Below are 26,946 nucleotides of genomic sequence, written 5' to 3' on the forward strand. Positions count from 1 at the left end.
AGTATTTTAGAACTATCTCTCTCTCTCTCTCTCTCTCTCTCTCTCTCTCTCTCCTGTTCCCAAAGTGACCAGCCAGATGGCTATGGGAAGCACTCAGACAGGATCTGAGCGCAACAGCACTCTCCCCTCCTGCTGCTTCCAGCCACTGTATTTCAGAAGCATTACTGCCTCCCACTGTGAAAGCAGACCATATCCATCAAGGCTGGTAGCCACTGATAGCCATATCCTCCATTAATTTGTCTAAACTCTTTCGAAGCTATCCAACTTGGTGGGCATCACTACCTCTTGAAGGTGCAAATTCCAGAGTTCTGCTATATACTGTCAGGAGCTCAAGTCGGGTGTAGGTCAGCAATGAAACAACAAAGCACTCAGTGTCAGTGAAACTAAACACAGTGAACTCAGTGAAACAAACACAGTTCAGTCCTAGTGGTCACAGCAACTCTTCCCAGTAGGTCCTGTCCCAATGAAGCAGTTGTGAGGACTGAAGGTCCCTGCCTTTCCACCACTCTCTATGGCTCTTCCCTCAGGTCCTTCTCCACAGCAACCTAAGGCTTTGTCATTTTGCCTCTCATTGCTCTGCCCTCTTCATTTGTCTGGGTGTTCTGGAAGACCAGGAGGGAAGGGAGCTGCTTGCAGCAGGAAGAGGAGGCTCCATGGATTCTTCAGCAGCCTGCCTCATCTCATCTCCTGACTCCCCTCCTCTCCTGCTTCTGGTGCCTCCCACCATTCCTCTGGGTCCAGCCAGTCCATGACATACTGGGGTGTAAGTGGAATTTTCTTTTATTTGTCCTGAATCTTCAAACATATGGCTTCATTGAATGTCCATGAGTTCTAATGTTACCCACTTTCTTCATGCCATGTCTGATTTTATAAACCTCTATCACGTCACCTCTTACTTGCCATTTCTCTAAACTGTAAAGCCTGTTGTTACCTTTTCCTGATAGTCCCTTGATCATTCTGGTTGCCATTTCCTGAACCTTTCCCAACTCTACAATATCTCATTTGAGGGAGTTGCACATTAGATTATTATATTCTGAACCAAAGAATTACAGGGGCTAAAATAAAATAAAAAATGTGACAGACATCTGAAAGTATTAAAGGATTAGCACACTTTGACCCTATGCAGATTTCTTAGCCAAGATAATGGCAAAATTAAAAAGTAGAGTAATGAGGAGAGGATCACAAAGAAGGCAGCAGGGGGGCAATAGGGAACAAATTGTTAGGAAAGATAAACATTAATGATTATCACAGAGTCTCAGAGGAGAAGCTAGAGGAGAGACTGAGAGAAAGACTGAGCCAAACAATCAGAGCAGGCATCATCTCTTTTCAACAGGGATGTCAGACTATAGGTCCCCACAAATCTATTCACCAGAGATCTCTCATCTGTGAAGTTTATGCTTTAGGACTCAGTTTCTCACAACACACACACACACATGCTGCACCCCAACCAGGGTCTCTACTACACTACATGGTTTCTGGTGTAAAAACAATTTTCCCCCAGTGGCGAGATCAATCTGTGCTGTTCTTATAAAAGCCGATTAATTCTGTGGGCAGGAAACTCACTGCATGCTCCCCAGCAAGGATAATGACAGCAAATTGAAGAGCATAATGGAAAGAAGGGGCACTTTTCTCCAGGCCACACTGCTGGTTGGTGATTAACTTGATGGTCCATTACCACAAGGAAAGGTCTCACTGGGTCAGATAGTCTCATTCCTCATGCAACAGAGCAGCAACAAGACAGTACGGTATTGAGAGGTTGGTATTCTGGGTTAAAAAGTAGGGGCTGGGAGTGGGGAATACCATTGTCAGTAATTAGTTCAAAGTTCACCCTCCAGTCTAGAAGCTCTCCTTAATTTATCCCAGATATGCATAAAGGCTGGCAGTTCCCTGTACCCTGCACATGCTCAGCTGACCTTTCATGCACATTTACTTTTTGGAGAGAGGCAATCCTTGAGGTATTGAGGTCCTGAGCCGTTTAAGGCTTTACAGGTCAAAACCAGCACTTTGAATTCGGCCTGGAAACTTTGCAGCCTGGCCAGGATCGGTGTATTATGCTCAAACCGTCTTGTCCCAGTGAGCAACTGGCTGCCAAATTCTACACCAGTGGTTTCGGTTCAAGGCCCACACCCCAGTCAAGGGCCCACTATCAGTCCTGGTGCTGCTCCTCTTCCTTGCTATGCCTTCCAGATCCACACCATCTATTTAAAGCAGACTAAATCCCCATTTAAAGTGCATGGCTTCCTGCAAAGAATCCTGGGAACGGTAGCTTGTTAAGGGTACTGAGAACTGAAGCTTTGTGAAGGTGGAAAGCACAGTTCCCAGGATTCTTTGCAGGAAGCCATGCACTTTAAATAGGTGTTGCCAAGTGAGGAGGTAATGAGAAGAGCACCAACCACTGTATGCATTGTCCAATCTCTCTCCTAGGGCAGTGGCAGTATGTACTGGGCCTAGAGAGGGGAAAAGAGAGACAGATGAATGGACTGCATCAACAGTGCCAAGGAAGAGGAAGTGGGTGCACACAGGGAGAGGGACCTGCTAAAATCAACTGTTCAAGAGTCCTGGAAACAGCACTGGTGCCAATGGTCACAGTGACAATTTAACCTCTTTAAATCTTGTCAACGAGGAAAGGCCAATAGGTTATCCCAGCATTGGGACAAGGGAGCTGCCCCAGGTTGAGAGTGACCAAAGAGTGTGTGTTGGGGAGGAAGAGAGGTGAGGGGAACTCTGGCTGAGAGGTGTGTCTCACAATCACGTAAGAAGAAAGATGTTCACAGTGGCAATTTAATCTCTTTATTATGTATTCAAAGACCCAAACAATATAAAAACAATAACCATACAGGTAAAAATATCAGAACATACGAAGTACATTAAAATGGCTGTAATACATATTTGAGATGTCTGGAATATCTAAAACATATCTAAAATATGTTATGCAACCCAATACCTTCCAATATGAAAGGCAAATGTGGGTTAAAATGAATAAACAAACAGATTAAAATTTGTAACAACAGCCAGACAGGATAGGTTTAATCAGGGGAGACTTCCTTTTGTGTTTTTGCAGCCAGGAGGAGAAATCTAGCCACCACCCACAGAGACCTCTGCGAAGTGTAACAGGGCAGACAGAAATGTCCATAAGCATACAATGGGCCTGTGCCGCATCCAGGCATGGCCCCCTGATGGGAGCCCGCTATCCCCATGTGCTTACAGAACAGTCTCTCTCCAGCACATGAGGAACTGGTTCTCATTTCAATTCCCTCCCCTTTTTGAACCAGGCATTTCAACAAAGGATGCCGTATGATTGGTTTCGCCCGCTCTTTTCTTTCTAGACCGCAAGGCTTTCTGCATTCCCCAAGCAACAAGTCCCTTGATTATCAGCTCCGCAGAAAGGCCATGTTTCCAGGAGCTTTTCATGCAGAGCATGAGGAGCAACTGTTAAGTGGTGCTTTGTATTCCGTGCAGACACGCGGCTGTAGGATGTTGGCGCTGAAGGGAAGCATTTGATCTCTACAGAGGGCCCAGCAGGCAAGGAGCTTCTAATTATAAAGGTGGTGTTTGCAGGCAGGCCAGGAAATATTGGGGTGGTGCAGGGGGCATTCAGAGCTTGCCAAGCCAACTCCTCCCAGGGCACATTTTCCTCCTCAGCACGAACCTGCTGGGGACCAGCTGTCCCCATTGGGTTTGTTCTTCTTGTATCGTACACTTGGAAAGTAGAAAAACTACTCTTTCATGCATGGGGGGGTGGAGCCCAGAGTGTGTGGCACACAGGCCAGTGGGGACAGGTGTAAATGCCACCCTCCACATCTCCTTGATTACACCAAGGCAGGGCAGGCAACAGGCAATGTGGGAAAAACCCAACAAACGTCACAGAGCACTTTTAAATCCCATTGACTTGAAATGGTGATTTAAAGCACAAGTTTAAATGTGTCTTCTTTAAATGCATGAGGCTTAAAGGGGCTTAACTTTGGCCCATAGTCATTCATTTATAAAGTTACTTGTGGGCATGTGGAGGGAGGGGGCTTGTGTGTTGCAATGATTTCTTGGAGTTTTACATACAGTTACATTGCACCATGTTGTGAATCTCTGCCAGGGAGGGCCAGGCCACTGTGCATCAAAGGTGGCAGACAGGATTTGGCCTCAATGCTAGAGAGCCCCAAAATGCTGGGCTTCATTTTCTCCAATGGGACTGAAAGGTTGCCGTGCACTGATGTGGGAGAATATAAAGAGGAAGCATTTGGAGCAACGTTAGAAACTGAGATATGAAAACTAGGAGCTAAATGGCACCTTAAACCTAGGTAATGGGCGCAACAATGGAATGTCTAAGCACACTTTTTTAAATAACAAGAACACAAAGCTGAAAATGAATGAACTGCAGCTAAAATATTGTGTTCATTTTTCACACGGTCTAGTCCTTCCCCTGCCCACCCCCCTAATATTCTTAAGAGGGTCTCTTCTCCAGTCTTCAGAGAGTAGTTGGAATTGGCAGAAACAGGTCCTCATTTCCTTCCACTTTGCAGTTTTAATATGAAATCTTAGGCAAAGTACTGCACCCAGAGCTCAGAAACTGCTTGCGCTAATGAAACTCCCTGTCACAAAGTGCGCCTAGAACAATGGGAGTTTCGAACACTGATTTGGAGATGTCACTGGGATGGTAGTTAAGCTTGTTCTCTGCACCCAGTGGCCCAATCTCACAGGGCTTATACCTTTTCTCACATCTGCTTGTATAAGCTTCTGTTATATAAGCTTCTGCCTCCTATCTCTGCATATGCTTATCCTCCATTTAGTTTCTTGGTCACAGTAACGTGTCACAGAACTTCGGGAACTGTTGCATCCATCCATCCATCCATCCCTCCATATCTCTCTCTCTCTCTCTCTCTCTCTTGCCACCAATCTGTTTATGCATCTTCCCCAGTGCAATCCTCCAATAATCCAGTACAGGCTTGGATACAAGGCCATGCTAAAACAGTCAGTCTAAATCTTTCAAGGCTTTACGCAGGAAGGATGTGCACTCATGTTCACACTAATCAACTATAAAGTGAAGCTTTCATCAACTAGATTGAGGGGGAGGGCAGTGTTTTCTGTGATAGTTTACCCTTATGTATTCATTTTTACGATATTTATATACAGCTTTGCAGGCCAATTTTACAAAACGACTGACATAAAAGGATTAAAGTGATGGGCATACACTGAAATTATATAATAGGTCAGCAAATACAAGATGTGGATGGGTGACCCTGCAAAGGGTTGTGTTCAAAAAGCCCTACTCAAGAATAGACACACCAAAATTAAGTACCCTAACTTAGTCGTGTATATTAATTTTCATGGATCTACTCTGAGTGGAGCTAACGTTGACTAGCACCCAAGGTCTGTAGTTTGGAACCAGAATATGAAATGTGTAGTGCTGTCCAAAGTGCTGCAGAGAACATAGAAAGAGACCAGCTGCCCATCTGGATGGTTTAATCATCTCTCCTTTGGCTTCAGGTTGCAACTGGGAGTTGAACTGGTATTTTTTATCATAGTCTGAGCTGTATCACACCTCCCTTGCCCGCCCACTATAGCCTCTATCACCCTCTCATGCCCCCAACTGCTGCATGCCAAGAGCCAGAGAGTACTTAATAGCAGGCAAATTACAGATAGGCTAACGATGCAGTTGAGGTGAAGGGTAACTGTTGTATATTGATCTGGCTAATGAGGCGGAAATGCAAAATTACAGTCGTTCAGACTATTTATGCATTAAGTACCTTCTGCCCTAAAGGGAGTCCAGCTTTGCCCGCAGCTCACCCCTCCCATGCTCTTCAAGGTGGTAGTGCTCCTTTGAGGAGTTCTATATCTACTAGTTTTATTGGAGCACAGTGAGATCAGGAACACTTTCCCTCTTAAATAGTGGCGTATGCTTTGACACTGAAGGCAGGTGGTTGAAGAGGGAAGAGGCATACAACAGTTATTCCGCGGCACTGAAAAATTACTCTGCACATAATCAGAAGACCTCTCAAATTATTGCTTCCAGTGCAGAGCTTTGACAATTAAAACAGTTTATGTGTCCAAGCCATGAAGAAGCACAGGTTCCCCCTCTTTGAGCTCCTAGGGCATGAACAGAGAATTCCCAGTAGCAGGTCCATGACAGGGCAATTCCTTTATCTTGAAGGTTCGCCAACATTCATCTGAACATCTTTTCTAGAAAAGCTGTAAAGCTTTCTTGTTTGGACTAGGGTTAATGCCTTGAGTTAAACAGGAGCCAGGTTTTATTGATCACTGCCCCTCTTTCAAGGAGCTCAAGTCGTGCATTTATGCCATGTTATTCTCACAACATTCCCGTGAGGTAGAGTATGCTGAGGCTTTTTGAAAAATGCACCAGGAAAAAAGAAATAAAAATGTACCAACAACTGGTTATTTTAGCTTGACAGGGTTGTTGTTGTTTTTTTTAAAAAAAAGTTGTAGCAGCCTTAGAGATGAAGCAGATCAAAAATTTAGACAGGAAACAAGAGGTTCAGCAGTAAAGGCTCAGTGCATCTTGGCTCAAATTCATCCCTGTGCTCCCAATCAACATATAACAGCATGGTGCTTCTACAAAGAAACCCTGCTTGGGTTTTTCTCAAGAGCCCTTTGCACTCGCAATCCAGGATTGCATCTTACAGTTTATTTGGAGCAATAAAATGATCGTCTGGGAAATTTATAACGCAACAATTTTTAGAGTGAGTGCAAAACCTCTTGGAGAAGCATTCTTGTGCACTGACAGCAAATTATCTATCATCTATCTATCTATATCCATCTACCGGTATCTATCATCTTCAAAACTGTATTAGTTTTTAAACAGAGATGGAGAACCTGTGTCCCTCCAGATGTTTCTGAACTACTATTCCCATCATCCCCAATCATTGGCCATGCTGGCTGGAGCTGATAGGACTTGGAGATCAATAAGAGCTACCCAATCCTAGGTTTAAAATGTGACACTGCAGTACAGCCTAGTGAGCTATGAACCAGGAAATCCTAGATCAAAATTGACCACTCAGGAACATACTCGGTAAGCTCGGTAAGCTGGGACAAGGAACCATTTCAGCCATAGCATCTTCAATACATTAGGGTAATACTAACATGAGGGTAATACTAATACTAATTTCACATCGTCTTTGCAAGAATTACTAATTATTATAAATACTAAGAACTGATCATTTAGTTAAGTTATTTCTCAAGGGCATCTGTGTCTTCTCTGTAGTAGCAAGATAAATATCCCTTATTTGCATTGACCATATTTAGCATTGCTGTGGACATTGCTGTGGTGACTAATGCAGTTAATAAACCTAAAGGGATCATAAATAAGTGGAAAGAGGCCATCGCCTAGCAGAGCACATGTTCTGGATTCAGAAGGTCACAGGTCCAATCTCTAACATCCGCAGTTTCCAAAACGAAAAGGTTATCCGGTAGCATGGCTGGAAAAGACCCCTGCCTGAAACCCTGGCCAGTTGGGAGTTGATAGCACTGGAGTAGGAACAGGGGTGGGAAACCTGTGGCCTTCCAGATGCTGCTGCACTCAGCCCTAGCCACTATGATCAATTGTTGAGGGTTAGTGGGAGTTGTATGGGGTGTTAAGGGAGGGGCGGTATCTCTGGTGGGGAACACATTGTGTTCCTTCTGGGGTGGTTTGTCCACCTTTGGTCTCCACCCTGTACTCAGTTCTCATTTGTGGCTCCCAGAAGCTGTCAGCACGTAACAGTGGCTACACACTGGGAACAGCTTCAACTGGCTGGCTAAACCAAGTGAGGGTAGTCGATGGGTCTCAAATCCTTGGTGAGTTAGGGACTTCCCCCGCATGTGAAGACAGGCTCAGTAAACTGAGGGGATGAGAATAATGGTCCAATGGTCAAGAAGGCAGTTTCTGCATATGCTGTAGAAGGAAGTGAGGGACAGGTAGGGCTCACCAACCTGGGAAGGTAGCCCATCTAAGAGAAAGAAAACTGATGCTAAATCTCCACTGCATTGTGGGACATCTTCAGGAGATGCCCTGACTCTGCTCTGACTAGATGAAGAGCCATGTGGTGCCCTCAATACATTTGTACTACAACTCCCACCAGTCACAATCAGCATGGGCAACGGTCAAGAATTATAGGTGTTGTAGTCCAGCAACATCTGGAGGTCATCAGGTTGACTATGCCTGCACTGGATGCTGCTGCCTGGCCGCTGACCTCATTGTCCTCCCCCCACTCAATAAAATGAGCAAACATAGTCATGTCATTTAAATAGAGCCTTTCAAGTGTTCAGGCAGCACCCTCGTGTGGCTAAAAGGAACAAGAGGTAAGCCTCATGATTCTCTCTAGTGCTTGCAACAAGCTCAATGGCACTGAGACATGATGCTCTAGTCACCCCATCTCAGAAAAGACAGCACAGAGTTTGAAAAGGTGCAGAAAGGAGCAGCCAGAATAATGAAAGGATTGGAGAATCTTTCCCTTCCAGAAAATACTAAAGCTTCAGGAGCTATAGATCAGAATAATTTTTTAAAAGACAAGCAAGAGGGAGGCACGTTATGGAGAGAGTGGATGGGGGGAGAATTTTTCTCCCCCTTTCCATGATTGAACTTAGGTCCACCCCGTTAAGGTGCTTGGCAGTAGGCTCAAGCAAGGCACAAGCAACACATAACAAAGGAGATTTGGCTGGTTTGCCAGCTACACCCCCATCTGGGGGGAAAAGGATGGTTTCGATGGGTCTTTGGTTTGGATAAAATGCAATATACTCCATTTCTTGATTCACTGTCACTACACCATACGGTTAAACTGGTCGCCTCTCTGTCCATTTCAATAATGGGGAATTGAGACTAAGGGGGCCACTGACTGGATCCCTTCCTCACCCCAAAGCAACTGCAGACTGGTGATCAATAAAGCCAAAGCCTCCACCTTGCAGCCCATAATTTAGGCAGCTGCTGTGGTGCAAGCAAGTGAATGCCTGGGGCTGCCCTACTCTTCTCTCAGTCTGAGGCAGTAGTGGCTATAGGGAGTAGGGTGGAGAGGGGCAGGGAAGTAGTAATTTTGGCAAGTCCTACTTGTCATACAAAGGTGAGAAAATCTGCACTTTCCAAACTCCCACTTTCTATACAACTCTTAAGATTCAGGAGACCTGTGCCCCGCTATTTTGCATCCGCAGGGCTGGGACCTGCCTGCCTCTCCTTATAGAAAGCATTCCAAAAAAGCTAAGGCCATCACTGAGAAAGCCCTTTTATAACCACAACCAACTGCATCTCCAAAGCCATATTTTAGCTGGTACTTCCCATGGCTTGTGATCAGAAAGGAGGACTCATATAGGAGCTGAACTTGAATCTTGCACCTCTGAACTCAGAACCTGATCAACAGGATCCCACTGGGAATTCCAAAAGTGTGGACTCTATTATCATTATTTATTTATATCCCACTTTTCCCCTGATGTGATTCAAAGCAGCTTAATGGGACTCAATCTTGTTGGCACAGGATCTTGCCTTAATTTTAAAATTATTAACACCTTACATTGTTTTTTTTACCATTTTAATATAATTATTTTATATTTCTCATTTTTAAAAAAATTGTTTTTAATTCTTTATTTAATAGTATACTTAACATACTATATTGTGTTTTATGTGGTCTGTTTTCTTCCTACCTTCTCTACAGGTCATTACACACACACACACACACAGACACACACACACACAGGGGGATCTAAAGTTTGTATCAGACTTTATATCATTTATCACTGGATTTTAAGCTTTGTCATCTACATCCTGCTAGACAGCAGTCTGAGTTCAAAGCTCTGCTCAGCCACTGATTTACATAGATTAATTATTTTATATGATCTCTCTGACCCACTTCGTCACCTGTAAACCAGGTGAGCAATGATTGGGCTAAAGAAGCAATAGAGACATCAGTGATGTCATAAAACACCTGCCAGTGTGACAAAAGAGGAGGCTCTGAATAACAGAATCTGATAGACAAGAAGATAACATGAGTAGAGTGAGCACAGGTAAGTGTCTGGGGTGTGGGACAGGGTAAAAGTTTAAGAGTTTAAAATAAAAGAATTGCTGGGCCTCAAATCTTTGTAGAAGCTGTGTCTGCTGGTCTGGAGGTCCTTCCCCTAATCCCAGGACTATGGTACCCAGTTGTGATTATTCAGAGGTTAACAAAGGCCATTTGCATTTTCACAGAGGCACTCTGTTCTATTCTCAAGGTTCTAGGTCTGAGCCCAGGTATTTAAAACAGATTCCAAGGTGAACCCTCAGTGAAGCTAGACTCTAAGAAAGGAGAAGCTAATGTCAGGCAAGGGTTTCAGATGCTGCTGGTTATAACAACAGTGCTGTGTATTGGTTAGTGTGTTGGACTAGTGGGGTTCAAATCCCCACGCAGCTATGAAGCTCACTGGATGAACTTGGGTCAGTCACTCACCCTCAGTCTAACCTACCTCACAGGGCTGTTGTGAGGATAAAATGGGGAGAACTATTTACACCACCTTGAGTGCCTTGGAGGAAAGGTCGGATATAAATGGTGATGGTGATGATACAATTTCCATCATCCCTGGCCATTGGCCATGCTTGCCATAGCTGATGAGAGCAGAAGTTCAACAGCATCTGGGCACAGTGTTAGCTATTCCTGGCCTACCAGATTCCAGAGTTTGCAGTAAAAAATGAACTTTTAAACCCACTAAAATGAAGCTTTTTTAGTGCCAGCAAAGGGCTTGTAATCTATACCCACTGCTCCCAAAGATCCTATTAGTACTAGAGTCAAATAAGAGGCAAAAGGTTCAGTCCCTTCCATGAAGGCAAAAGGGATAATGGTATAGTGGTGATAGCTTTGGACCAGGTTCAAATCCCAGCTCAGCCATGGATCTCATTGGATAGCCCTAGGCAAACTGCGCTCTCTCTCTCTCTCTCTCCCCCCCCTCCCTGTGTGTGTGTGTGTGTGTGTGTGTGTCCCCCCAGCCTTCCCTAACTACTATAATTAACAGACTGTATTTATAAAGCAATATTGAACTCTAATGGTCATTCCTTCTAGCCAGAGAAGCCTGGAGTTTCTAGTTATTTTGTGGCGGTCTAGAGATTTCTGACCATAAAGAACACTGAGAAATAGAACTACAATCCCTATGATTCTTGGGGTGGGGTTAGAGTGGCATGCAATGCAGATATGCTCATTATGTTGCTATTGGGATAAAATATGTCCTGTCTTTCAGTCAAAGACATCTCAAGCTGGATAACATTAAAAGCAATCATGTCATCATTAAAAGGACAGCAGCATAAAATCACAAGGGGCACAGTAAAAAGGCCGTCAATAATATTAAAATTAGCAGCACAGCCAACAAAAAACAGTTTCACTTCTATTAGTAGTAGTAGTAGCAGCAGCAGCAGCAGCAGTAGTAGTAGTAGTAGTATACTGCCCTTCATCCATAGATCTCATGGCAGTTCACAGCATAAAAATACAGGATAAGACAAAATACATAATAAAAACAAGAACAGAACAAAATAATAGCCCCCTCCCTTTCTAGCCCAAGTGTGTGTTGGAAGAATCAGGTCTTTGCAGCTAGCTGAAAGCAGGCCCAGTGTGTCAGCAGGCGACATCCTTGGGCAGCTACTAAGAGCCTGATGATGATGATGCCACTCTCCAGGACCCCCTTTTTCCAGCTCTCAAACTAGCACTGAGTGGTAATTAGTGTAATTGCCCTCAATGCTGTGGAGGGATGCGACATGACCTCAGAGCATTGTGGGCAATTACAATTACGGCAGCTGCCTGTAGGGTGGCCAGGTCTCCTACCTTACAGAGGACAACCATCTATTCGAAGGGCTGTCAGAGGAATATCTGGCCTAAGTCCTGTTTAAAGCTAAAGGAGGAGGAGGAGGAGCTGGCAGGGAGGGGCGCCACTGTGTCCCTGACCTCTCAGCAGCAGTCACTGCCTCTTTTCAGGAGGGGGCAGAGGGCAAGCTGGCACTCTGCCCTCATTGTTGTCTGTTTTCAGGATATATAAATGGCCACTCCAGTGTTAATCAGAATGCCAACTTCCTCCTCCTGTGTCTGGTGGGAAATCATGGGGGGGGGGGCAGAGGTTGCTGACTGTAAGGGAGGGAGGAGGGTGCACACTAGACCCCACCACCACCACTTCTGTGAAGCAGCTGTGAAGAGAGGCAGAGTGCTCCAGGGAGGGCTACCTAGGCAAACTTAAAGGGCTCGTCCTTCTTCTTAGTCACAGGTTCAAAAGTTCCTTTTTTTGTCCTGCCATTTTCTCCGGTAAACCCCACGGTTTAGTGCTGAATCACAAAAAAAGGTCGGGTTTTCTGTGGATTGACGTTTGTTCCAATTCATTGGTAAACAGTGGGGTTTCCCAAGGAAAGTGGCACGACAAAGAACAACAACAACACCACACTATTGGACCCGTGACTAGAAATCATGGGACCAGCGGAAGTGTGAGTGAGTCCTGAGAAGGCCCTGTATCACATACCTGTCATTGTGTACCTCCAATGGAAGTGTGGTACAGCTTTCAGTATTAATGTGACTGCCTTGGCAGGTTTGCATGGAAAGAGGTGGTCCTTAAGGTATGCTGCTTGGTCCCAAACTGTTTAGCGCTCGAGTGAGGAACCTTTTGCAACCTGAGGGCCAAACTCCCTTATGGGCAACCTCCTGGGAGCCACATGGCAGGGATGGGCAGGGCCAGAGGAAGAAGCAGGCAGAGCAACAGGTGTGACTCTTAGCTTTGTACAGCCAAAGCCAAAGGTTTCTACCTACAATCACATCCTGCACATCTCTCTCCACCAGTGCAAGTACATATTCCAGCCGGGGGGGGGGCAACTAAAACAGGTGTGGGGAACCTTCGTCCCTCCAGGGCCCACCTTCCCTGTCCATTTGCTGGGGCTGATGGGAGTTGCAGTTTAGCAATATTTCGGAGAGTCACAGGTTCCACATCTCCACACTAACGGAAGGCACAGAGCAGAGCCATTTAAGGGTGCAGCCTGGAAAGGGGTGTGGTTGGATAAGAGTCCCAAGGGAAAAACAGAGAGGCCTAGAGGACTGATTTCAAGGGTGAGGTTCCAAATCCCTGGTTTAGGGCCCTAAAGGTTTGAAGCTAGTACTGGATTTGGCCTGGAATTCAAATAGTATGTTGGTATAATATTCAATTTACACTGCTTCTGAGCCCTGTTGTATCCCTCTGAAGCAAGATAGGCTGGGGGGGGGGTGCTTTTGATTCCTACCATAACAACAACAGGGTAAATAAGCACTCTTCCCACAAAACTTTGCTCTTTTCATTGATTTTGAATATGAAGCATTCGCCATCCTAACAAGAGCAAAAGGCCACATTTTGATGCTGAAAAGCTTTCATCACCTCTACAAATACCAAACTTTGCACAGGGAAACTTGAATCTGAAAACCAGGGGTGGTAGGCACATTGAAATTGAATGAGCATGACCAAGTGGGGGACCTTCGATTTCAATGGGCCTAAGCCGAGTAAAACTTAGTTGAGTACCACTACAGATGCTTAGAAAAGTTGGCCCCATTTCTCAGTTTAATCTTTGCTGTTTTCCAAGATGCCAGGCAAAGAAGCAAGCCATGGGAAAACCTTTTTCACCAGGAAAATGGGGCCCCTCCAGCGCCAGCTGCGCCAGGGGGAATATGGAATGTTCCAGTTTTCCCCCATGTTTGAAAGTGACTTTATCCAGGTAAGCCCCTGGGGTGTTTTGTGGGGGTGTAGGTGCAGGAATCTAAACAGGTACAAAGGAGAGGTGCAGGCCAGCAAGGCTAGGTAAATGGTTTCATTCCTAAAATGATAGGTTCCTGGGCCTTAAAAGTTCTGCTCTTGGCTAGTGTATCATTATTCCAAGGGGTGCCAACATGGCACCCTGCAGGGGTTGTTGGACTACAACTCCCCTCAGCTCCAGCCAGCATGGCCGATGATGATGGGTGTTATACTCCAACATCTGGAGGGCTCCAGTTTGGCTACCCCTGAATTATTATCCACACATCACAGATTAGTTGTGATTGGTTGTTTGGGATTAGTTAAAGCCTGCATGATTTGTGACGCATCAGGCAAATGCAGCTCACCAGCTATAGGCACTTGGTAACATTCTACCATTTTTTCTGTTCCAAGCTACCAGCCCATGTCTGTTGATGGATTTTGAGGCAATTATGTTAAATACCAACTTGTACCCTTTGGGGTTAAGTCGTTCATATATATATTTCAGCCTTCATAGCTGGAAGAATGTCAGAAGGAAATTATATTCAGTTTATATATTCACTAGATTCTCCACAAATACATTGAGTTCAATCCAGACTTAGTTGCACTTAGGTCCCACTGAAATCTCATATGCAATACATATGATACTGTAAGGGTGATATTTAACTAACTTTTACTCAGAGGACACGCATTGAAAGGAATGGATTTAAGTTAGTCATGTTCATTAATTTCAGTGGATAAGAACATAAGAAGAGCCTACTGGATTAGGCCAGTGGCCCATCTAGCACAATATCCTGTTCTCACAGTGGCCAACCAGTTGCCTGTGGGAAGCCTGCAAGCAAGACCTGAGCTCAAGAGCACTCTCCCCTCCTGTGGTTTCCAGCAACTGGTATTCAGAATCGTTTACTGTCTCCAACCGAAGAGCGTAGACAACATAGCTAGTAGCCATTGACAGTCTTATCCTCTGTGAATTTATCTAATCCTCTTTTTAAAACTGTCTAAGCTACTGGCCATCACTACCTCCTGTGGGAGCAAATTCTATAGTTTTACCTATGCAAGGCATGAAGAAGTGCTTTTTTTTGTCTGTCCTGAATCTATACTGGTTAAAAATTAGTTGAGTATCACCAAATGAAAATAAAATTTTAAAGGGCAGGCAGCAAAGGAAAGTACATGTAATTTCCACTGCAGGTTAGTCCCTCTCCAAACACAAACACTAGCAATAAGGATTCATCCAGACTTCCCCAACCTAGTGCCCTCCAGATGTTTTTCTACTGCAATTCCCATCAGCCCCACCAACAGCATGGCCAACCATCTGAGATTATTGCAGTTGTGTTACAAAACATCTAGAGGGGCACCAAGTTGGGGGAGGCTGGTTGAGATACCGTCCATTTTTAGAAGGCGGGAAACTGTGTGTTAAGTCTATCTTGTACCCTCAGATCAGCAAACAAGGTGGCCCAGTTGAGATCCACAACCAGGAGCATATTGTGACTCTTGGCATTACCTCTACAAGCCCTGTCCTGCTGATCCCAAATGTGCTGCTCCTGGCACGGCCCATTGCCCCATCTGAAGAGCACACTACAAAGGCAAAAAGCATCTTCCACCGTCACCCACCACCAAGATATGAGCTAACCAGGTGAGTCTTTCTGCAGTGGCAACAGGGGCATGCCCAGGTGACAATATCCCATGCTCAGTGAATTTCCATAGCACATCACAGGAAGCAAGGGAAGTGGGGCTTAATTTGAGTCACAGGTCTCTATGGCTCAGTCCGGGAACCTATATTCACCTGTTCTGGTTGTTCTGTATTTGCCCAAATGGCTTTAGTGGGAACTGTGTGTCCTCATCACCAGCAAACCTGTGGCTGAATTGGAGGATATTGTGGGAATGCCTCCCTGCTTGAAATGCCAACAGCCATGTGCTTTGAGGATGATTTTGTAAAAGGTTGATGGCAAAAAATCCAGTTATCATTGTAGTAGCATGACTTCAACATGCAAAGGATGCTGGCAAAAGCAGGCTCTTTTTTCCCCTGTACAGCAAGCACTGGAGGTTTGCTCTTCCTAGAACTTTTGCTTCGTTGGTGAAATCACAGATGAGTGAAGAGTAAGCCCCAGGTTCCTCCCTATCCTTTTGGCAGCTGAGAAACCAACCCCAGAGTAAGGCTAACTTGAGGGGGGGGATTGGTATTTGCATCCTAATGCAAATTCTGTGAAGACAACTCCATGAAATCGCACAGCATTGGGCTTTTCAAAATGTATACAGTGGTACCTCGCGTTAAGAACTTAATTAATTCTGGAGGTCCATTCTTAACCTGAGGTACTACTTTAGCTAATGGGGCCTCCCGCTGCTGCTGTGCCGCCGCCATGCGATTTCTGTTCTTATACTGAAGCAAAGTTCTTAACCCGAGGTGCTATTTCTGGGTTAGCGGAGTCTGTAACCTGAAGCATCTGTAACCTGAAGCGTCTATAACCCGAGGTACCACTGTATGAGCAAGCTTATAACAATTATTTCAAACTACTAGTCCACATGATTCATCCTCCCTATTAAAGATACAAATGAATGAATTATCTTGGATTGGAAAGAGTACACATAGAAACATAGGAAGTCGCTTCGTACATCAACAGTCCATGTAGCCCAATATTGTCGATATTGACTGGCACCAGCTCTCCGGGGTTTCAGGCAGAAAACACTCCCAGCCCTGCCTGGAGATGACCCAGGATTGAACCTGGGACCTTCTGCAAGCCAAGCAGATGCTCTGCTGCTGAGCTACTGAGACAGAGCATCTGCTTTCTTACAGATTAACTTTCATTGCTTTCTTCCTTACAGATGATCATTTCAGTGGTGCAGAACAGTAAGCTGCAGTTTTTAAAGCCTTAACTGTTCCCAATCTCACTCCCTCAACACACACACCTATGCAGGTTATTCCCTTTGCGTTACGTCAAGATCAGCATCCACAATGCAGAGAAAAAGCAGCTGCGGTTCAAGCTGGTGAGTGGCCGCACCTTCTACCTCCAGCTGTGTGAGTCAGACAAGCGAGGTGATCTCTTTGATGCCTGGGTCAGGATTGTCCAAATGCTGCGGCCGCCCTCCGAAGAAAACCTTGATGAGCATCCGAAGAAGAAGAAAGGGAAGAAGCCTAAGAGCCTGAAACCCAGTTCGTCAGCTCCATCACTGCCTCTCAAAGGCAAAGTGAAGAACGCTCTCAAGGTCAGTAAGCTTTGGCCCCTGGGAATTGGTGGGGAACAGAATGGGAAGAAGAGGGAAATGGAGCAGGCCTTATATATCTGGGTTTGCATCCTGGGGAAGAGTGGGTTAAGGATGAGCCCTGTACCTGTGTCTCAGGTGGGACATCAAGGGCTTCAAAGCCCAACCTCCTGCTGCCTAGCTGGTGGTTTAGAGAACTGGAGCAATATCTGTACATGGAGGGTAGGAGAGATTTGGAGCTGAAAGTCATGACCCTTTGGTCATCTTTCTCCCTGGCTGAATGCCCCATTCTCCATTTCCTCAGAGTTCATCTCCTAAACATGCATCTTCAGGAAAGCACAACTGGAATATTCACACTGCCACCAAAATGGCCAGTGCCCAGGAATTTGAGACCAAGAAAACATGTGAGCCAATCATATCTTCAGACAGCTCGGGCAGCCTCCAGCCTCTAACACCAGCACTGCCTTCCAGATCAGAGAACACACACACAAAGGATCCTGAACTGCCTCTAGAGGCCCAGGAGCTGGCTGAGAAGTCAGAAAAGGAGCCCGCTGAATTGAGCCCCAACCGGAAGAGCTACGTTGGCGAGAAAAGTGGCTCCCAGACTAAGAGGTATCAAGAGGGATAGCTTGTGTGGCCCCAGGTGGGAGTGCATAGCTGGGAAAGTTGTGCAGTCTCTCATCTTTCTCCGGACCAGTCCTACCATTGGGAAGAGTAAGGCAGTGTCTTCTGAGGGCTGGGAGGTGGGATCAGCAGCATCAGCCCCCTGGCCATTCCAATCTGATGGAAGACAGAGTTGTGTACACCGCCTAAACTAGCCTGTCAATCTCAACGGTGGTGGAGGATACTGTTACAAGTGTTGAAGAAAGATTCAACCTGCCTCTATACATGGGGAATTGGGTGTGGGCTGCACAACTTTGTCCTTTGCCTCAGGCAGAAAAATGTCTTGGGTTGACCCTGCTTAGAAAATACTGGGGAGGATTCTGGGGAAGTTGCTATTGTTGCATGGGGGATATACTACTTCCATGGTCTCCCTTCCTCAATCATTAACATGATGACTGGAGTCATTCCATTAGAACAAGGATGGGCATCATCATGGCCTCCAGATGACACAGTAGACTCCATCCCCCAGCCCAGATTGTCTGGAACCACAGAGCATCAGGATTCCCAGAGGAATTCCCGGGATTCCCAGCCCACACCCTGCCTGAGGAGGCTGAAATTTTGAAGGACCCAGCAACCTCCCAAAAAACCCACCCTAGCTCTGGACCTGCCACTATCATCCTTGAGGTGCCAGAAGCAGAGAACACACTGAAGCTCAGCATGTGCACTATTTAATTACAAGGGAGAGGGCTTTTCCCTACCCTCCTCAATTACAGAATCCCCTCCCAAAAGATGCTCCCCAGGTGCCTATGTTGCAACCCTTTCAGCAGAAATTTCCAAGTTTTACATTATTCTTAACCATGCTCAACTTTAAAATGTTAAGGAAAAGAACTGTATCAAGTTTATGTAACAAAAAAATAATTTTATCCCACTCATAAGAGTCAGGGTAAAAATATTAAAGCAAGCATTCTTATCACCTTTATAAAGGCAAAATGCCCATTAAAGCATATGGAAATGAGTGTTCCTTAATAACAATTTGGCCAAAAGCTTTTCAACAGAGCCTTCTTCAGTGGCCTGATATTTGCTTAGGCTTTGATGTAGAGGAACTTCATTCCTGAAATGAGAACAAGTTGAATCTAAACGCAAGACACTTACCTCCCCTCAATTTCTCATTTTAGTGTTATCATCAGGAAATAATAATAATGTTGGGAGACATCAATAAGCCATAAAAGCGCAGAGCTGTGTGCTCTTTTCAGAGCCAGGCAAAAGCATTTCTGTTCACCCAGGGATTATAAACTGCTACAGCTTGGTCTTGTTTTTGTCACTTGGTTTGGTTTTTTTTAAAGAGGATTGCATTCTTATATTGCTGCTGATTATGTTATGATATAAATGGATTGTGTGCCAGCCTGAAATCCAAATAGGCTGGTGATATTTAAATGTTTCAAACAAACAAACAAAGGGCTCATCCACACTTCCATTTGCACCATGCTTTCTAGGCACAGGTCTTCACCTTAAAGAGCACTTTTTCTTTTGCTCCACCACTGCCCCTTTGAAAACCTGCTCTTTAACGCCAAATAGGAACAAACAGCAATACCGGTTTTCTGCAGATTGTTGTTTGCTCCGATTCAGAGGTAAAGAGCAAGTTTTCGTAAGGAAAGCATCAAGGCAAAAAAAAAAAAAAAGCAAGCACTCGGACATGGTGCTTTTCAAAGCTTTATAGCGTGGGACTGTGCCTAGACACAAAAGGAAGTCTGGATGAGCCCAAATACTTCAGAGGAAGAGGCAAGCAGTGGTATGAACTGCAGATCAGGATCCTGCTGAGTTACCAGGAAGAAGCATGGTAGCCAAGTCTAATATAACGCTCTTCAGTCTCCATCGGATAGCTCCTGGTACAGTATCTTTGATTGAACAGCTCCTTCACCAGGCCCTTGCAAATTCAGCTACTGATGGACAGTGCCCTAGCTGCTCCAGCTCACAACACACTGGACCTGCTTTCACAGCTCAGATACTGCTGGACAGCTCCCTGGCTAATCCTCGCCTGCTTGCTCAAATATCTAGTCATGCTGCTTGGGTCTTCCCCTCAGAGTTTGGGGTTGGTGAAGTTGGACATAGGAGTGGTGGGACGCAGGATATGATGGTGCCCTGACACAGGTGAGTGTCCTGAAACACTTAAAGGTGGAGGGATGGAGAGCTTGGCAGCTCAGCAGTAGCAGATGAAGTAGTTATGGCCTCAAATCTTTTTTAGCTTGAATAAGGTGCAGTACAAATAGAAAACCAACAGAAAGTTCATTTGTTTTCTCTTTCAATCTCAGGTTAACATGGAGACGTGGCTCAATGGCATTTATTTATTTTTTTACTGTCATGTGCACAATCTTATGTTAAATATTTGTGGCAGAGAGGAGAGAGAGAGCGCTTTGGGCAACTGTACAGGAGTGCATGCATATTTGTGCATCTTAATTCACTGTGCAGACAGTTAGAAATTGGGGGATGGTCTTATGGAGTCAAACAACATGGCTTTCTAATGAGGGGCACTGTTTTTATTTCAGAAAATCTGACATAAAAAGCCATCGAAGCAGCTCAGGAGAGAAAGGTAGGAGAGATGTCTGCACTATCGAACAAAATCTCACTTCTCTGTGACTTCCCCACCTACCCAACCCCAGTGCAAACACATAAACAGACTGCCTGGGCAACAACCACCACATATGGTCAGAGCTAAGAGAGGACCAGGCTTTGGGAAGCAGGTGCAAGGCTCTGGCAGGGTCCTAGAGTCCTCACATCTCCTTCACAAAGCTGGGAAAGGACTAACTAGGCTTTAGGAATGAAGCAGGATGATTCTAGGACCCCATCCGAGCTCTTACGCCTCCTTCCCAAAGCTCAGCCCCTTGCTCACCTGGCTTTGGGAAGACAGTGCAAGGGCTGAGAGGGCAGCATCAAATGATGCTGAGGGCTGCCAAAAAAAAAAAAAGGCATTGAGGGCTGCATGCAGCTCACATCTTGCTCAGTTTCAGCTGATGTGCCATCTGCAGCCTCTTCTAGAGAAAGCTCATCTTGCTGCAGTTTCTATTTTATTTTTTAATTCATTTAGAGCATTTGTACCCCACTCTTTGGCCAAAAAGGCTCCCAGGGTGGCTCCTATACAGTCATTTAAATGGTTTATATACAATCAATTAGTCATTGCCTGCAAGCTTACACTCTATTTATTTATTTATTTATTTAAAACCTGACAGGGAGAGAAGGAGGAGGGGGGAAATTCAGGCACCATTTCTTAACTAGTACTTCTTTTAACACAGAATCAGTGCAGGGGCAGGAGGTTTCTGCTGGTCTTTCAGCAGAGCTGATGGAATGAGTCCTACTTCCTATTTCTTCTGCTGATGGAATGGCTGCTGCCAGGTGACAACTAAGGGAGAAAGAAGGCCTGACAGAGCTGGTATTCCAGCACATACTTTGGTTGCTTTAAGACTAGAGTGCTGTAATGTGCTTTATGTGGAGCTGCCCTTGAAACACATTCAGAAACCGCATAGGCACATAGAAAGCTGATGTATACCAAGGCAGTCTATTGATCCATCTAGCTCAATCTCTCCAGGGTTTCTTTCCCAGTCCTCCCTGGAGATACTAAGGACTGAACCAGGGACATTTCACATGTGTGGAAATGTGCTCTGTCACTGAGCTACATTCATTTAAGCAGTGCAAGTTTTTTTAAAACCAAAACCTATAACCAGCTTGTGAAAGAAAAATCTCTGACCATTAGCTAACACACTAGATTGCAGAAGCACCCTGTTTGTCCACTATGCTATACAAATGTAATACTGCAGCAGCATTTTAAACATATATTTAAACTCGCTCTCTGAATGCCCTACCCACTCTGAGAAGGCTGCATTAACCCCTCTGCTCTGTCACGGGCTTCTAGTCCTGCAACAATCCGTCTGTTTCTCCCTGAGCCGTATATTCATTCTTCCTTTCCTCCATTTATCCTCTGCCTCCGTGCCTCTCTCTTCCATATTTGTTCCTTTTTTAGCAGAAATGGCCCAAGGCATTTTGGTGTCTGAGGCAGAAAATCAAAATGGCACCTCTCGTAATGAAAATAATTGGCAATTTTCTCCCCCTTAATGGTGCTCCAAAAGCTGCCGCCTCGCCCTGCCTAATGGGAGAACTAGCCCCACTTTATAGCAGCCTTCATCTTTCCTGCCTCCCCTCCACATGCCTACCTCCCTTCATGTGTAATGATCAGCATTTCTCACCCAAGTATCATTTGCTTCCAGACCCAAACGAAGGATCTGTGCACTACCACGAAAAACTCTCGATGGCCTGGGCCCTGCCTGCATCAAATAAATTCTCCTTCCATGTGTCCATCCTGCCCCTGGACATGAGAACCTTCCCAGTACCGTCCCCCCACCCGTTTTCTGAAATAAAGCCTGTTAGGAAGCAGAAAAGTACTTTGCGGGAGGAGAACCTCCACTTTGGAACTTCCCAACCAGAGGAGCATGCCCAGGGGCTTCATGGCTGGACTTTCAGAGACGTGTGCATCTCGGCAACTTTTAAAAGACACTGTGGTAGCTCTTACTGGGTTGGCACCTCTGCAATTTTATTATTTATATATTTTATTTATCACATTGATAAGTCGTTTTTCCTCCAAGGAACTCAAGGTGGCATGCATAGTTCTCTCCCCCACAACAACCCTGTGACGTAGGTTGGGCTGAGAGACTGTGATTGGGCCAAGGCCACCCAGTGAGCTTCATGGCTTAGTGGGGATTTGAACGCTGGTCTCCCAGGTCCTAGTCCAACACTCTAAGCACTACACCATTCTGGCTCTCTTTTAAGTGTATTTCTAGGCTGCATGTTTTCTAAACTTTTTTTTTCAAGGCTCTGATTGCAATTACTTACTTAATAACTACACACACACACATAGCACCAATAGCTAGCATTCCCTAAAGTGGTGCACAATGCAATTTAAATGCCATAACCCATTAAAGCAACAACAAGCAAAACAAAAGCAATCACAATTGAAAGAAGTGTTAAAAACCACCAGCAGCAAGTCATAAAAGCAGCATTTTTAAAAAACATTAGAATAATTTTTAAGAATTTCTAAACACCTGGGGAATTTTTAAAAAGCCATTCGCGTAGCATTAAAAGAAACCCCCATAATGAGGGCATTAAGCCCAGCCTTTCATTGAATGACTAGGAGCAAGACAGCCTAGAAATGGTTAGCGCGCACGCACACACACCCCTCCTCCATTTAGTCCTTACCTTAATGAAGAAGGAGAAAAGCAACACAGTGGCAGAGCACAGGCCTCCCCCTCCCCCTCCACACCCACCCCACCCCATTTTTTTGCACACAAGGTCCCAGGCTCAATCTAGGGCAGCTTTGGCTAAAGGCTCTTGAATGTGAATGGGCCCTTCCTTGCAAACAGAGAGAGAGAGCCCTTGCCAGTCAGAGAGAATCAGAACAAGCTTCTCCTCATTCTTTGTCTCAGGGGCTCAATGCTTTTGTCCACCTGGACATCATCTCCCTGCCATCAGTCCTATCCATTCACCTCTCAGCCTCCTCTGGCTCAGTCGCATCTTCCTGGACCTGACTTTCAGTTCTTTGGTTTTTCATCAGGCAGGAAGCCGAGCAAAATTGTCTCCCTCATCAGATCCTGCTCCTGGGGAAGCACAAGGAAGGACAAGCGGAGTGCCAGAGCCCGGGCCAGAGGGAGAAAACGCAGAGGGGAGTGAAACCAGGAGCTAGAACTAAGAGGTGACAAGAAAAGCTATAGAGGTTGGAGACTGAAAGAGAATTTACTGAATGACGTGAAAATAAAACAAAAGGCTCAAGAATTGCTAAAGGAATTCTTTGAAATTAACATGGCACAAAATACGGATATTAGAATAATATGGGACACCAGTAAGGCCTTCATACGAGGATTTTATATCCAACAAAATATATTACAAAAAAGAATTAGAGAAGCAAAGTTAAATCAAATTAGAAAAGAAATTGAAAAGAATGAGAAAACATTAGCGAAATCTCCCAAAGATAAAATAGCAAACCAAAATATTAAATTATTACAATTACAACTCTCAGCATTATTAAATAAAGAAATAGAGAACAATGTTTTATGGATGAGGCAAAAAAATTTCGAATTAGCCATTAAGCCCGGGAAATTGCTGGCATGGCATCTAAAAAAGAAACAGAAGGAAATGCAAATTAATAAACTATTACAAAATGGGAAATTAATAGATACTGAAGAGGATATAACCAAATCTTTCCTAGATTATTTTAGAAACCTCTATAAGGCAGGGCCGGAGGCTGAGCATGAAATTATATGTTATTTTCAAGGGAAAGAAATACCTAAAATCAATGAAGAAAAAGTAGACCAACTTAATGCACCAATTACTAGAATGGAATTGCATCAAGTAATTTCAAATCTGAAATTGGGCAAATTGCCAGGCCCAGATGGTCTCTCGTCAATGCATTACAAAGTATTAGAGGAGATTATAGCTATACAATTCCAAAATATGATGAATAAAATAATGCAGGACGGAAAGACCCCAGAGACTTGGCAGGATGCAAACATAGTGCTGATCCATAAACAAGGTTCCCCCCACGAGTCAGGAATTATAGACCAATATGATTGTTAAACAATAATTACAAAATATTTACGGGAATCTTGGCCAATAGATTAAAATTACATCTAAAAGATATGATAAATCAAGACCAAGCAGGTTTCTTACCAAATGGACATATGAAAACCAATATGAGAGTTGTAATTGATTTAATTGAATACCTGGAATTAAAACCTAGCAAAAAAGCTGCTTTCATGCTAGTAGACACAGAGAAAGCTTTTGACAACTTCTCCTGGGGTTTTTTACAGAAAGTTTTGGATGAATCTAAGATGGGAGAAAGGTACACCAGAGGTATAAAACTGATATATCAGAAACAACAAGCCTGTCTCATAATTAATGGAGGGAAGTCAAAACATTTCTCAATCGAAAAAGGGACGAGACAAGGCTGCCCCTTATTTCCTCCTCTATTTATATTAACCCTGGAGGTTCTAAATTTGGAACTGAGAAGAGAACAATAAATAAGAGGAATTACAACTGGCAAAAAGGAATTTAAGCTGAGGGCCTTTGCAGATGACATAATTTTAACATTGCAAGATCCTGGAAAAAGTATTCCTAAAGCAATAGAGAAAATAGCAGAATTTGGTAAGGTCTCTGGTTTCAAGTTAAGTAAAACTAAAACTAAAATCATGGTAAAAATATGTTGGAACAAGAGCAAAAGGATTTACAAACTGAGTCAGGTCTACAAATTGTGAAAAAAGCAAAGTATTTAGGTACAGTATTGATATAACAATGAGAAATCTTAATCTATTTGATAATAATTATAAAAAAAATTTAAAGAAGTGAAGAGAAATTTAGAGACATGGAATAGGTTGAAACTATCATTTTTAGGTAGAATCTTTATAATCAAAATGAATATTTTACCTAAGATGATGTATCTTTTTCAAATGTTACCAATAATTGAAAGGGTATCATGTTTTGAAGACTGGAGGAAGGATTTGTTAAGATTCATTTGGCAGGGCAGGAAACCACGTATAAAATATAAATTATTAACAGACAAGAAAGAAAGAGGGGGGGTCTTGCCCTGCCAAATCTGAAACTATATTATGAGGTGGAATGCCTAATTTGGGTAAAAGATTGGATAACATTGGAGAGAACAGACATCTTGTATCTAGAGAGCCACTGTAACAGATTCGGATGACATGCCTATCTCAGTTACCGTATTTTTCGCTCTATAAGACGCACCAGACCACAAGACGCACCTAGTTTTTGGAGGAGGAAAACAAGAAAAAAAATATTCTGAATCTCAGAAGCCAGAACAACAAGAGGGATCGCTGTGCAGCGAAAGCAGCAATCCCTCTTGCTGTTCTGGCTTCTGGGATAGCTGCACAGCCTGCATTCGCTCCACAAGACGCACACACATTTCCCCTTACTTTTTAGGAGGGAAAAAGTGAGTCTTATAGAGCAAAAAATACGGTATAATAAAGCTAATGTACACAGCGGGTTCACGAGTTACATTCTTAGAAATGCTTTATTTAAAGTCTGGACTAGATATCAACCATTATTGGAGCCACAAACTCCTTGGTGGTTATACCCGCTGGAAGCACATGCTGTGAAAAAACTGAACATGGAAAGACACTGGCTCTCATATAGACAGTTGATAACAGAAGACCAAGGCCAATTAAAGTTAAAATCATTTGGGGAGCTAAGGCAACATGTATCTGATTGGCTCCAATACCATCAGTTGAATATTGTCTTTAAATCAGATATCAAAAGAGGTTTTGGTAAAGAAGATTCAAAATTCCAATCGATATTATTAAAAAATAACAAGAAACGTCTATAAAAAATGTATTATTTCCTAATGGAGTGGGACCTGAAGGATGAATTTGTAAAGGAGGTGCAGATAAAATAGGCCCAAGACATTGGCAGGACTATCTATTTAGAACAGTGGAAGAGGCTATGGCAAGTAGATATTAACTTTACAGCCTGCTACTCTGTTAAAGAAAACTTTATAAAAATGTTCTTTAGGTGGTACATGACACCAACCAAACTCGCAAAAATTTACAAACTAAAGTCTAACTTACGTTGGAAATGCGGAAAAGCTGAAGGAACAATGATCCACGCTTGGTGGAGTTGTGAAAAGATTAAAAGTTTCTGGCGTATAATACATGATGAGTTAAAAAAAATGCTCAGGACATCCATAGGAAAAAAACTAAGCTAAGTGAATACATAGAGTTGGCAAAACTAACAGCAGCCATAAGATCCCAAACAAATCAGAATTTAAAACTGGAATGGAATTGTTTTGAAGAATACATGGAAAAATACTGTACTAAAAAAAATGTTAATATGCATAGATTAAATATGTAAAGTAGATGTGAGAATATGAATATATGCCTAGTAAGTATAGATTAAGTAAGAAAGTAGGTAAAGCAAAGATGAAAATGAAATCAGGAATGGCTGTAAGAGATGAAGATTCTTAGAAATGCAATGAAACAATCAAATTAAAATTTAAGGAAGTTGAGCTGTGGTGGAGGGAGGTCACGGGGTGGGTAAGGTGTCTTGTTTTAGTTTGTAGGCACTATATGTATTATATGTATATTTGTGTTCTTTGTTTTGAGGTGTTTTGTGTTATTTGTATGTATTTTTATTTTTCTCAATAAAAAATTAAAAAAATAATTTTTTTATTTATTTTTTCAAAAAAGGAAGGACAAGCAGATTGCCAGAGCCCGGGCCAGAGGGAGGAAACGCAGGGGGGAGTGAAACCAGGAGCCTATAGGCACAAAGGGCAGGAGTCTCTGCCCCACCTGAAATTCTAAATGTAATAAAGATGTTGGTTGGTTATAGACAGTGTCTTTATCTGACATTTGTGCATGCCTGAAATGTCTCTAGTCACCACGGATATTCATTAGCCTTCTGTATCATGACGAACCATCACCCTGACAATGT

The 26,946-nt window shown here is 43.8% G+C and overlaps 2 protein-coding genes across 10 annotated transcripts in view; one reads left to right on the forward strand and one right to left on the reverse strand.

The window, feature by feature from the left end:
• Positions 1-26,946, reverse strand: part of LOC310747836 (acid-sensing ion channel 2) — a 381,589-nt gene that overhangs the window by 274,725 nt on the left and 79,918 nt on the right. The gene's annotated exons all lie outside the window — the stretch shown is intronic.
• Positions 8,192-26,843, forward strand: LOC310747947 (uncharacterized protein). Of its 7 annotated transcripts, none has more exons than XM_083583412.1 (9): positions 8,192-8,286; positions 9,841-9,975; positions 13,517-13,648; positions 15,099-15,295; positions 16,575-16,863; positions 17,165-17,472; positions 20,007-20,050; positions 23,060-23,218; positions 26,703-26,843. In XM_083583412.1, exons 3-8 carry the CDS (start codon positions 13,517-13,519, stop codon positions 23,173-23,175), a joined length of 1,086 nt encoding a protein of 361 aa, XP_083439538.1. In that variant the 5' UTR covers positions 8,192-8,286; positions 9,841-9,975; the 3' UTR covers positions 23,176-23,218; positions 26,703-26,843. The 7 variants fall into 7 exon arrangements, with proteins under 7 accessions (XP_083439538.1, XP_083439537.1, XP_083439536.1 ...); XM_083583411.1 differs by having other exon boundaries at positions 23,060-23,197; XM_083583408.1 differs by having other exon boundaries at positions 8,195-8,286; positions 15,081-15,295.

Source organism: Podarcis filfolensis (genome assembly GCF_964270895.1).
Source record: "Podarcis filfolensis genome assembly, chromosome: 13".
NCBI classification, from domain to species: Eukaryota; Metazoa; Chordata; class Lepidosauria; order Squamata; family Lacertidae; genus Podarcis; species Podarcis filfolensis.

Bases quoted from the DNA above. Each gene is read 5' to 3' on its own strand.
- LOC310747947 (XM_083583408.1), top strand. From the start codon at position 13,517: ATGCCAGGCAAAGAAGCAAGCCATGGGAAAACCTTTTTCACCAGGAAA. The intron at 15,296-16,574 runs GTGAGTCTTTCT...ACACCTATGCAG, and splicing joins CCAAGATATGAGCTAACCAG to GTTATTCCCTTTGCGTTACG. The intron at 16,864-17,164 runs GTCAGTAAGCTT...CCATTTCCTCAG, and splicing joins AAGTGAAGAACGCTCTCAAG to AGTTCATCTCCTAAACATGC.